The 13,495-nt window shown below is 35.5% G+C and overlaps 2 protein-coding genes across 6 annotated transcripts in view; one reads left to right on the top strand and one right to left on the bottom strand.

Annotated features, from left to right (window-relative positions):
• Nucleotides 1-13,495, top strand: part of mamo (maternal gene required for meiosis) — a 159,293-nt gene that overhangs the window by 28,993 nt on the left and 116,805 nt on the right. The window lies entirely within an intron of this gene.
• On the bottom strand, nt 10,385-12,872 carry LOC108006541 (uncharacterized). The gene is made up of 2 exons (XM_017070073.4): nt 12,409-12,872; nt 10,385-11,257 (listed from the first exon to the last, which is right to left on the bottom strand). Exons 1-2 carry the CDS (start codon nt 12,661-12,663, stop codon nt 10,601-10,603), a joined length of 912 nt encoding a protein of 303 aa, XP_016925562.2. The 5' UTR covers nt 12,664-12,872; the 3' UTR covers nt 10,385-10,600.

Raw genomic sequence — 13,495 nt, 5'->3', positions numbered from 1 at the left:
CTCGCAAATTGAAAGGCGCAATTGTCTGTCACGCTGGAAAGCAGTCTCCTCTGGCATTTTCTTAGTTCCCAGGGTCGCGAAATCAGGAAAATGCCTTCTCCCATTAATAAAACGTTAGCACCCGTTCGGGCCAAGTGCAAGTTGGCCGGGCCAACAGGCCAACGGGCCAGACTATGACAAAATTAAGGCCTAATTGATGAAACGGCAAAACAAAAGTTATTTCTATTGATTGAGCGGCGAAAGAGTTGCCAAGTGAAAATGCAGCGACGGAGAAACGGTTGCTTACATAATTATGTGCAATTTATGCGCAACGTGACAAATCAATTTTCCTCCGACTCGATGCCGTTTTTTTTTTATTTTTTTTTCGTTTTTCTCGGCGCTTTTCTCAAAGCGTTGACAGACAACAGATCTCTCTGGATTTTCGCACGCTCAATTGTTGGCCAGAACCGTTATCATGACTTGGCCTAAACAAAAAAATAAATAAATAAATGGGAAAGGCCCACGAAGAGAAAATTAATTCAAGGCTAAATAAAATTGTTCTTAAAATTAAAAGGGGAAAATAAGAAATTAACAGTTTTTCCAATTAGAAAGATTCTTTTAAAAACATTTTTTAAATTGCCTATATACTGTTAAATTATTGTATATAAATAAAAGAGTTAAACCAAGTGCTTTGAATTTTTTAAAAATTATCTTAGCTGCCTTTGTTCTTTTTTATCCATTTTTTTAATCTCACTTTTCAAGCACTTCCGCATTGTGCTCTATTTTTTTATTACGCATACGCCGCGTGTTTGCGTGATAAATTTTTATTTTGTTTTCTCTCTGTTCAAATATCAAAACACACGAGGCTGCATTCATAAGTTTTGTTTTTTTATGTAATGCACAATACCTATATATCGTTTATACCATATTTTTTTTATCGAAAATGCGTGCTCAGCTAAGCATTGAAAGCAAAATAAGAAGAAAAATAAAAATAAGCAGCTGTGGGGGGAAAAAAATAAACTGAAATGCTCACGACGCAACAACGTGCAATTTGTAATTGTTATTATTGTTGCTGCCACGCCCAGAACGCCCACACGCTTTTGCGGCGCCAGTCGCAGGTTTTCTCACTACGGAAAACTGAAAACTGAAAACCGAACTCAAAACACACCAACTCACACGTCAGAAAAAAAAGATTACAGCACTCCGAGCTAAAGATACGCACTTGGGATATGCCGTTAATTATTATTAATGCAACCCGATCTGCCCAGGTGTTTTGTTCATATAATACAGACCGTGGGCTTTACTGATATAAATAATGGAATATCTGTACATACCGATGTGCAAATTGTATTGACACACTCTTCCTACTCGAACTTAGGTAAAAGACACCTAATGGGCTTGTAAACCGTTTTGAATTAAATATTACCAGTGCAGTTAACCTTTTAAGCCTCTACTAGGATGGTGTGCAGCAAACAATTTCTTTATAATTTGCCTTGAAATAGGTTAATAAATAGTCAATTTGCTGAAGGCAATCAGGAAAAGAACGCAATCGAAATTGGATTAGATTCCGAAATTGGGTAATATTTGCCAGAGAAAACGATTTAAAAACAGAACTTGGGGAAAGGGTCACACTAATGCGGGGGAAAAGAGTAAGAAAGAGAAAGGGTAACACCAATTAGAAAAGAAAAGAGTAGAAACAAAATCGTGTTTCACGCAAAATAGGAAGTGATTAATAGACGACCTTAAGCAGACAACAAAGGAACTTAAGAGAAGTGCAGTGTGCAAGGGAGAGCGAGAGAGATGGAGCGTGTGAGAGAGAGAGACGCAGTGAGCGAGTGCGCATGCAATGCGAGCATGGTCACCCTAAAATGCACTTCCATGCGTGCTTGAGTGTGTGTGTGTGTGTGTGTGCTGGCGTGTGTGTTATCGCTGTGGCATTGCAACAACTACAAACTATAACGCAATTATATGCAATGCCCCAACCTCAAACCCACAAACCACCCACTCACCACCCACTCAGGCCTGGCGCCATCTCGCTCGCACTCACTGGGCGGCAAAATCGCATTTTGCGTGCATCAATTATTGCGCATTTCTCAGTTGCGTTGTTCAATTTTTTTTTATTCGTTGTTTTTCTCTATGTTTTTTTGCCTGTAGTTGCCGTTTTTATCTGACAGCCGCCTTCTAATTTACACAACAACAACAATTACTATTGTACAATTATAATGCATAACATTGGCTAAGCAAGTAAGGCAAAAAAAAAGGAAATCAGAAGTAAACCCAAACAGGTCTTCTATTTTTTAGGGCTGCATGGAAAAGGGTTTTTTTTACCTAGAATGTTTTAAGGTGCAAAATTGTATTTTAAGATCAATTTCTGACTTATAACCATTAATTATGTAGTTTTTGTGAGAATTACTCACACAGATTTTATTTACTCAGATCAGATTACTAATCCGATTTTTTTTTTACTATACAATTTTTTTTTATTTTATATAAACTAATATTATTAAAAACAAATAGCAACTGATCTTTTGTAAACACTCAATGTTTTAAATTCGTTTTGGTTGAAAATTAAAAAACTATTTTATTTATTTTATTTTTATTGTTTTTTTTTTTCGATATCTATATTTTTTTTAATTTTTTGCGTATTGCAAATTAAAAATTCTCGGAAACTCTGAATCAAAAAGATATTTTATTTAATTTAATTTATTCTTTTATTAATTTTTTATTTATTTTTTAGAAATTTTTTATTTATTTTTTTATTTATATTTTGTTTTATTATTGCAAAATGAAAATTCGCGGAAACTCCAAGCCAGAAACCTTGAAAATCCAGGGCTGCCTTAGTGATTTCCCACTGATTTACAGCTCTGACGTGGCTTTCAACCTTTCCCCCCGCGGAACACATTGCGTATGCGTGTTTTTTCTTTTTTTCCTTTATTTATTTAGCTTATTTTGCTGCTTTGAGAAGCGCTGGGAAAGGCGTGTGTGGAGTTGCTGTTGCACTTTGCTGCGTGACACATTGTGTGACTGACTTTTCAACTAATAGCAGCAGGAACCACCGACATGCAAGCCGGGGGTCTGACCCATTGGCAATTAGCATTTCGGACGGAGCTGAATTTTTCAGTTTAGTTTGGCCAAAAAAAAAAAAAAAGAAAAGCAAAAACAAAAAAAAAATTGTACATAAAATACAAAAAATAACCATATCTGATCGTGGTCGGGGCCCCACTTGCGTGTTCTTCTCCTGTGTATGTGTAATTGTGGATTAATTATAGCCAAGGACCCCACAAGATACAAATAAAGATACAAAGTGTATCTCTATCGCTCCATGTGTCTGTGCAATTTCCGTCCACAGAACAAGGTTAATTCAGTTAGCCATTGTTGGTATAGTTTGCCGCTCGGTCGCTTGTTGTTTTTCTTTTTTTTTTTGTATTTTTTTTATTTTTGCCTTAATTGCGCTCTGAGTTACATAATCATTGCAGCTGATGAACACGCACACAGCTGTAAATTATTATTTTATTTTTTTTTTATGGCTTTTTAGAAACACTTTCGACCGCCATGAGTACGGAATTAAAACATTAGAAAACCCGTTAAGGCTTTTCGCTTCTTCTGGGGCGACAATTTCTGCGCCTTTTGATGCGCGTGGAAGACCCTAAGCAAATTAAAATACAAATTCACATCACAAGAACCGGTTATTTTTGCACACTTTTTACTTTTGCTCTTTTGGGGAATTGAGAAACATAGACATGGCCCACAAAAAAGACACTTCATAGCCAGGTTTTCAAAAGTTCTGGGTTGTTTTAAGTGTAGAAAAATCTTGTATAATATATTTGCACCTTTTTTCTAAGATCATTCATTTTTTAATTTAATTTGAAATCAAACTTATCGAATAAAATTGTTTTTAGTGTTTTTCTCATTTTTTTGTGTTAATTTAAATACCAAAAATCTAGCATAAAAAAGTATAAATCGCAAATTTATGTCGCATTTAAAGCAGACACCTATGAAATTTATGAAAAATTAATAAGATACTGTCTGACCTTTTTGGACCTGTCAGCGAGCGTTAGAAACGAAATTTCACCGACGGGCAGAATCGACACGCGTTTTGACCATTGCAAAATGTTTCCCATGACTTTGGCCAAAATGGCAAACCAAATAAAATGAAATAAAAGAGAACTTTCGAAAGTTGAGACAGAAAGGCGAAAGGAAAGCAGAGAAGCGGCAACAAAAAATGCATAAATTTGGCATAAATTATGCTCTCACCTAGGCAACTCAACCCCTTTTTCCCCATTTTTTATGTATTTTTTGCACTCCACCCCCTCACGACTGTGAAGCGTTGAAAAATGATGGCAACTTGCAAATTGCGAGGAAAATAAAGTGAAGGATGGGGCAGGCGTGAAAGATCGATTGTTGGATCGCGATGTTGAATTTGCAGCTAAATGCGGGCGGATTTTGATCATTGTAGGAAGAAGAGGGAGTTCAAAGACTAATGGGAAAAAAAACTTATGGGCGGAGCCAGAGAAAGGAAAAGTTGGGAAGAATTAAATTCCGTTTTGTAATGGTAACAACTCTGGATTGATTGAAGAAACAGTCAAAGCAAAAGCAATCATGTGTGTAGTGAAAGTTAAAAGAGTTTAACTGAAAAAGAAACACTTTTACAGTATTTTATAATATATTCTACAAATTTATTTTACAATTTTTAAGAGTGTTAGTGAAAAAATGGTATAATATATTAAATTTGTAGTATCTTGTATAGTTTTAACTCTCTCTAAATTTGTTTCCATATAATTTCCTTGCTGACTGAAACCTTAGACCCAACATATCCCACATAAATTAGCCAAAGCTGCCAAAAACCCATACTTTATCAATCCTTTAATCAGATTCTCGCGATGATTAATAAATGTGTTTCTATGCCTAAATCGAAGCGACAGCCAAGAATAAAAGCTAGGCAGAAAAGCAACAAAAAATTCGCGAGTCTATTGAACTTTCGTTCGCCCCATAAGCCCCAAATCAGGGGGTTCAATGAACCCCAGAACATTTTTTTTGGGGCTGAAAGAGATCAACGACACGCACCAAAATTACAGACGGCGAAACAACAACACCTCGTAGGCCTCAATTCGCAAAAAAGCAAAAAAAAATCCGCAGAGAGACACGCACAAAAAATGCCAAAGTCAATGAACTCACACGCATAATACAAAAAAAAAAGAGGCAGAGAAATTCGCAATCGCAAAAAAGTGCGTAGCCCAAATTTTGCGAGATCAACGCACGCACAAAAAATAGGAAAAAAAGCGATAAAGATAATAAAGCCAGAAATACAGGCAAAAATGTTGCCAAAAAATGGCGAGCTACCTCTCTTTTTTTCGCTCTGTCAACATTTTTCAAAGTCAAGTTGAAGAGCGTGCGAATCTATAAGATTGCGCTAGTATTGGCGTATCTGTGTGTGCCAGCGATATTATTTTTGCCAATTCTCTCGCTCGTGTGCTTTTCTAATCTCTCCCTCTCTCTCTCTTTCCCGCTTGTTGCTTACGCAATTTCGCATGTTTGGCAAACACAAAAAAAAATTATAAAAAAAATGTGCAAAAAAAAATGGAAAAAAAGTATCTGCAAGATAGAAAACGAACTTTTTGCCTGTGTGTGTTTTATCAGCACCACACTTGTCAAATACAATATTCGTGGACAAGAATTTCAGAATAACCATATGATGGCAAATTCACTAACTATAAACCATGTATATAAGGTATGAATTTGTATATAACATTAGTAATACTTTGTTATCGCAAAAAAGAGTGCTGAAATATAGCAGAAGTCACGTTCGCAGCACCTCAACGCATGTCATTAGGCAAAATTACTGAAAAAGGTTAAAAAATGTATTGTAAACTCATAACACTTGTGACAAACTTTGGAAAAAAGGGAAATATAATTGTAAAGAAAGGTTGAATAATTTTTTAAAATATTTTTTAGGAAATATAAACCCATCATCAGCAAAAACTTTACCCCCTGACTTTATGATATTTTGGTTATTATTTTTTTTTTATACACTACTAGTTATTTTTAATCAGAAATACATGTTATAGGCCTGCTTAACCTTCTGACCTTAGGTTAAATATTTTGTTTTTATCACAAATTGTACATATATTAGCCTTTTTTGCAGCTGACTTTTGGCATTTTGTTGCATTTAAAATTGCATGAAGCGCCTTTTCTCAACTGGCAGCTGTCAATGCGATTTTCCGATGCGTTGGCGACCTTTTGACCCCTCAGCGGGTGAAATAAATATGCAAACGATAAATTCCATTAATCAATGACAAAGACCCAACATTATTATCCTATCCACTAGACAAATTTGTCTTCCGCCAACCAAAAAAAGTGTGTGCAAAAATTCCAAAAGCATATAGAGGAAAAACATATGTTATCTGTATCTGTTTGATTTCGTATGTGGGTCACACACAAATGCGAAAATGCGAAAAAAAGGCGGCAAAAAAAATATTCGCACGCACTCATAAACGAAATCAGCTTGTGGAGCCGGCTGCGTAGATTGCGTATACGCAATGTGTGTCAAGGACAGAAATGTGCGAATTTTTTATGGGCCCAGCGACGGCTCTCTCTCTTTCGCACCTTTTTTTTTGCGCTGAGAAAATGTTTAATTTTCCACAGTGGCTAAAATTAAACCCAAAACAAAAACAACCACACTGGAGCACCTACTGAACTAATTTGTGTGTGCGTAGATAGCATTGAATTTCAGCTGTGCGACAAGCAGCCCGCTAGAAACCATTTCTCGCTTCTTTTTTTTTTTGTTTTCTCTGTGGGTTTGCCTATTTTTGCAAGGCATTCTTTTTTTTTTGTATTTTTCGCAACTATTCGCAATTCACGCCCACGGTCAAGCCAAAGGTCAGGCCAGTTGCCAGTTACTCTAAGCCCACGAAACAAATGAGCAATGAGTGCAAACACACAATCGCACACATCAAACTCGCAGATGTGTGTTTCCCCCAGACGATTTTTTTTTTATTATTATTTTTTTATAATTTTCTCTTTTTAATTTCGCCATGGAAAACGCTGGCGCAGAAGCTGTGCGTGGAATGCCCTCAAAATTAGGTGGAAAATGCATTTGCCTAAGATCTTAAAAAATGCAAGATACAAATTTGTCAAGGTACCTATAATGGCTAAAAATAATAAAATAAATATATATTACACTTTTCAATTCACTTTTTAATATTTATATTATTAGTTAAGATACATAAAAATGTTTTAACCGGAAATAAAATAATTTATATGTCTTAAAAATCTAATTACAATGCCTTCTTTCTGGTAACTCTATATTTTGTAAAAAATAATTATCAAAGTCAAACAGTTAAATATGTTTGTATATAAGCATTTAGACAAAATAAAAGTAAAAACTAAATTTAGAAAAAATAAACTGTAGATTTTTATACTTAAATATAATAAATATATTTCGTTTTATACTAAGAAATATCTTTCTTGGGTCCATGCTATATTGTTAAATAAATAAAAATATTTTTATAAGCTATTACTAGTTACTCTATATTTTTAAAAATAATATTTTTTAAAATTAAACAGCTAAATATTTTTTTAAAAAGAATTAAGTAAAATTAAATGTAGATTTTTATAGGTAAATATAAAAAATACATTTTTTTATATTACAAAATACCATCCTTGGGTTAATGCCATATTGTTAAATACATAAAAATATTTTTTTAAGCTTTTACTAGTTACTCTATATTTAAAAATAATATTTTTCCAAATCAAACAGCTAAATATTTTTTATATAAAAATTAAAAGAAATAATATATAGATTTTTATAGGTTAATATACATAAAAACATTTTGTTTTATACTGAAAAATATCTTAATTAAATTCTTAAATCATATTTAAATAACTTCAAATATATTTTATAAGTTAATAAGAAGTTGGCTCTTACTTTTTGATGAGGGTATAATTTTGCACACATTTCGCACATAGTAACTACATGTGAACTTGTGGCGCGCTTCTTGTGGATGTATCTTTGTATCTTTGTATCTGAGCAGCTGCTTCTGGGCTTCGTCACCCCCTGACCCCTCCCCCACCCCCCAAAATCCCCCCTTCCCCCTTTTTTGCCTATCTCTCCGCTGCCAATGTGTGTCAAATTTCCAATTGGGTCGCACGCACAAGCTACTTTGTTGTTATTTGCGAATTTTTTTCTGTATGTCTGAATGTGTGAGTTTTTCGCGAGCGCGTTGATCGCGGAAACGAAACAAAAACCTTGCCTGTGTGCGTGTCTATTTTTTGTATTTTTCGCCTCTGTGTGTGTGTGTGCGAACGCATTGCGTAATCGCTGTTGTACTCTTGCTCTTGCTGAATTTTTGCTATTTTTTTTATTTTTGGACAGCAGCTTGACAACCAAACAAAGCCAAAAAGACAGCAGCACCCAATAATGAAAAAAAAAATAGAAAAAAAGGGCGATGGACGCCTAGTTTGGGTTAACTTGGTGGCTTTTGCCTAGTTAGCGCCTTAAAAAAAAATCGCACATTCATATGTAGATGTATGTAGATATGTTTGGCGACACAAAAGCAGTTAGAAGTCAAAGCAACAAGCAGAGAAACAAAAAAAACACATAGAAAACCTGAAAAATATGTGGAGAAATTGGGAAACCCAAGATTCGACTGCTATATGATATGGCCAACCGATCTGGGTAATTCCCACTCAAACAATAAAAGGAATATGCTAAAACAAATATTAAGTTATTCCGCACACTTTTTCCAAATTAGAATTAGAATTGCTTGGCTCTACTAACAAAAAGGTGGTTTAGTTACAAGTTGAAAAGATATAATATCTTTTGTTTTTAAGGTGCAAACTTTTTAAATAAATCATTATACCCTTAGGATGAAAATACGATGAAGTCGTTTGAGGTGGTTAGGTGGAATGGTTCTGCCAAAAAGTTTTTAGAACAAGAAATATTTGTAAAAAGTTTTGGCATAACGAAGAAAGTCATTTTAAGGAACAGATTAGACCAATCTTGGTAATAAGCAGACATTAGAAAAGATTATAGAAACTTCTTCAAAAGTTCAAAAATGTAATGCATTCTTATAGCTTGGCAAAGGAAGCAAGTTTAATTTTAAATTTTAGTTATATTAAGCTTAAGGCTTTTAAAACAGGTCATTAAGTTTCAATACCAAAAAAATCATGCTCAAACTTATCAAAATATTTTTCTAATAATAATAAAATCTTTAAGTTAATGGAATCCATAAAAAACCACTTCCAAAACACCTTCCGTAGTAATGTGTTCTCCATCGCTGCGAAATGCTGCATATCTTTTGTTTAGATCCTCTGCCAAACAGGTAGAATACTAAATTCTCGGAGCGATTCTCCGAAAAAATATCCCGTAAAAAGTAAAGATTGCCAAAAGGCAAAACGCAAAAATTTTCGTGACATAGGCAATCAGAAAAAATAAAAATATAAAACAAACTGACTTTTGTACAGTTGTTTCTGGCTTGTTTCTTTTCTAATTCTCCTCCTCTCTTTTTTCTCTATGCGGAATTGAAATTTTTTTTTTGTTTGCCTTTGCGAAATTAGCAGCCGCAAAAAAAGTTTGCGAATTTTTGCGCTTCTCTTTTTATTTTTTTGGGTAACGCACAAAAGCGCGTTGAGAACAGCAACCAAAAAAAAAAAATAGTAGAAAACGTAGAAGAGCTGTCCCCGAATTTAGGTCAAATGCTCAAACGTCGTTTCTGCGTGCCGATTGGCAAAAAAAAACGCAAATAAAAGTTTGCGAATTTTTTTTTGTGCCTCTGCTCATTTTATTTATCTTTTTTTGGGCTTTTATGCCAGTGTGTGCGTTAATGTTTTATTAGCTATTGTTGCTATTATTGTTGTTGTTGTTGCTGGTGCTTAACTAACGGTTCATCAAAATGATTGCGCCCGCTTGGAAACTAGAAAATAAAAATCATAAAAAAAAAGAAGTCGAGGAAAACACGAGGAACCAGCGGCAATAGTCGAAATAAAATGCCATAAAATTGCTTAGAAAATTGTTAGTGTTTTTTCATGTTGTCTGGGATGAAATGTTAAGATCTCAATGGATTTAATTATAGTATTTATGGGGTAGTTTTTATGTCCACGATCAGTTGGGAATGAAAGGAATACGCTAATGTGCGTTGATCTTCAGGAATAAATTACACTTGAGCTTGGGGAATTGAATTCCATCTTAATTCAAAAAGGTTTTTAAATTAAATTCCACTTTATGGTAGATATATAGTTATTATATATTTAATTTTAATTTATATTTCGTTTAATTTTCATATAAATACTTAATTATGTAGAAAAACTATAAGCTTTCTTTGTAGTAAATACAAAAATAAAAGTATCTTTGTTTAAATTATTAAAAGCCTTAACTGTTGAATTGAGATTGGTATATCAAATATTAAGATTCTTTTGTCATAACATTGAATTTATTATCGTTCGCAATCGTTACATAAATTTAGTACAATAATTTTGTACTTTCAATTTACCTAAAACCTTGTGTTCTGTTGTAAGTCTGTTGTCTGTGTTTCACTTGGGGGAAAACATACCATCTCTGTAACAAGTAATAATACACTAAATAACACCATATCGGGGGGAAGTATAGAGTCATAGAGTTCTGGAGTTACGATCTAGACTTGGATTTGGAGGGCTGATGCATCATGATGCGTCGGCGAACAGATCCGATGGCAAGATCCCAGTTGTGTGCCGTCTTCAGATCCTCCTCCCTGGCCAATCTCTTGGCCTTTGAGCTGCTGACCTTTCGTTTGGTGGTCTTCTTCCTGAGGGACTTGGTCACACTAGATGATAGTTTATCCGGTAGAATTTTCACGGGCTCTACGGCAGCCACTTTCTTTGTCCTAAGGTTTTTCCCCACAGACCGCCGCCTCACGGACTTTTTCATTTCCACACTGGCCATCGAGAGGATCTGGCGAATGGAGCGGACACGCCTTACGGTCACTGGAGGCGTAGGACTACGGATCCTACGACCCGAAGAGGGTGATACCCTCGAGAATTTGCGATTGGGTGGCGGTGGAACCCGCATGGCCGCCACTTTGGGTGGCAGATCCAGTAGATTGTCGTACTTGGGACGCTTCTCATCGAGCTGTGTCCTCAGGCGCGAGGGTTTCGGCGGCGGCTTGTAGGACTCCAGGGTGTAGCGGGTGGGCCGCTTGCCACCCATCGAGGAGCGGCCCAGGGACCACAGACCCTTGCTCTCCTTCTGGAAGGCGCGGTAGACCAGGTGGCGCGGCACTGGGATCGGCAGCTCTGCATGACGTTGCTGAAAGGAAATAGTTGTAGATTATTAGAGAATTCAACAACCAATTCATAGAGGTATCCCACGTCTAAATCGGGATCCAATAACTCAAGTTATGGAATCTTGAAGTGCAGTTTTGGGTCACAATTCTGAAAACCGTTTGATATTGGGAAAAATCGAACATGAAAATGGGTTGAAATTTCGACCCCTTTTGAAAAGAAATATTTAAATGCAGATTATTAGAGAATTTAAACACAAATTCATAGAGGTATCCCGCTTCAAAATAGGAGTCCAATAACGCAAGTTATGGAATCTTGAAGTGCCCTTTTGGGTCACCATTCTGAATACCATTGGAAATACGGAAAAATCGAACATGAACATGGGTCAAAATTTGGACCCTCTCTGAAATGAAATATTTGAATGCAGGACATTAGAGAATTTAAACACAAGCTCATAGAGGTATCCCGCTTCAAAATCGGAGTCCGATAACTCAAGTTATGGAATCTTGATGTTCAGTTTTGGGTCACCAATCTGAAAGCCATTGGAAATACGTAAAAATCGAACATGAAAAGGGGTTAAAATTTGGATCCCCTTGGAAAAGAAATATTTAAATGTAGATTATTAGAGAATTTAAACACGAATTCATAGAGGTATCCCACTTCAAAACCGGAGTCCAATAACTCAAGTTATGGAATCTTGAAGTTCAGTTTTGGGTCAACTTCTGAATACCATTGGAAATACGGAAAAATCGAACATGAACATGGGTCAAAATTTGGACCCTCTCTGAAATAAAATACTTGAATGCAGATCATTAGAGAATTTAAACACAAACTCATAGAGGTATCCCACTTCAAAATCGGAGTCCAATAACTCAAGTTATGAAGTTTTGAAGTGCGGTTTTGGGTCACCATTTTGAAAACCATCGGAAATGGGAAAAAATCGAACATGAAAATGGGTCAAAACTTGGACCCTCTTCAAAAAGGAATATTTGAATGTAGATTATTTGAGAATTTAAACACAAATTCATATAGGTATCCCACGCTTAAATCGGGATATAATAGCACAAGTTATGGATTATGGAAGTGTAGTTCCGGGCTCCCAAAAGGAGTACCAAAAGGGCTCTATGAATGTTAAATACTCCGATTTATTTCCTCAAAAATCCCAGATAATCTTACCGAATCGTAGAGCTCCCGCTGGCGCATACTTAGTCCCGGCCAGGTTATAGCGGCCCGTTCCAGACCCTCGTCGATGCTGCAGTTGTGCATTATGCAGAGTTCGCGGACGCAGTTGTAGAACTGAAGCGGATTGGCATCCCGCGGCTTAAAGCGGCTCAAAGCCTTGATCAGGCGGGCCCGCTGCTCCCGTTTCTGGTCCTCGGAGGACTCGGGGGCGGATGATTGATAGGTCTGCCCTTCCTGATCCTTGGCCATAGCGATTTATTCCGAGATACTGCGTTTGCGCGAACAATTAGAGCGCACTTTCAATTTTGTCTCGAGATCTATTTTTGGTTTTCGTTCAACAATTTGGTCGACTTTTAGAGACACATCGAGAATTTTAAGTTGTGTAAAAAAATCAAAAAAATTAGTCGATAGTGTCTATTCCGGACCAGCACTCTGAATAAAATGAGTTTGGGGAAGTGGACACTACTGACAATTTGAAACTGAAAGGCAGCGACTACTGGATAAAATTAAATATTATAAGTATATATTTAACAGTTTTTATTGTAACATTTGATTCTTACATACCTCTTGATTTTTCGAAATACCCTGATATTTTATTTTATTTACATAAAGTGTAATAAACTAGTTACATATCGCGCTATAAAAGAATCAGAACCTTTGCTATAGAAACTTGCACGAAAAGGAAGTGAAAATTTTTACATTAAACAGGAGGCAATAAAATAATGTGAATTGAACAGCTGGATACAATGGATCTGCATACATTGCATCGATTGATCGATGAACAACAATGAATGCAAAAAATCTTAAGGGGTATTTGACAAAAAACTCGATTGATCTAATATTGAAGTAGAAACGGAAATGACTGACCTATCTCAACTAAAGAAGAGGTTCCAGGAAAGGGATTGGAATAGGGGGTTTGATTTTTTTTTAACAAACAGGCTATGTAATGTAAACTTCCTGGCGATAAGAAAGTTTGTTGGTAAACAATATATTCTATAGTTTCTTTTTTTTATTAATTATAATTTAATGACGACAAAATAGAAATTTCTATTAAAGTTTTAAATTATAACTACGAAAAATG

Source organism: Drosophila suzukii, chromosome X (assembly GCF_043229965.1).
Source record: "Drosophila suzukii chromosome X, CBGP_Dsuzu_IsoJpt1.0, whole genome shotgun sequence".
NCBI lineage: Eukaryota > Metazoa > Arthropoda > Insecta > Diptera > Drosophilidae > Drosophila > Drosophila suzukii.
The sequence above is the reverse complement of the archived record's forward strand: the minus strand, read 5'-3'. Positions and strand labels throughout refer to the sequence as shown.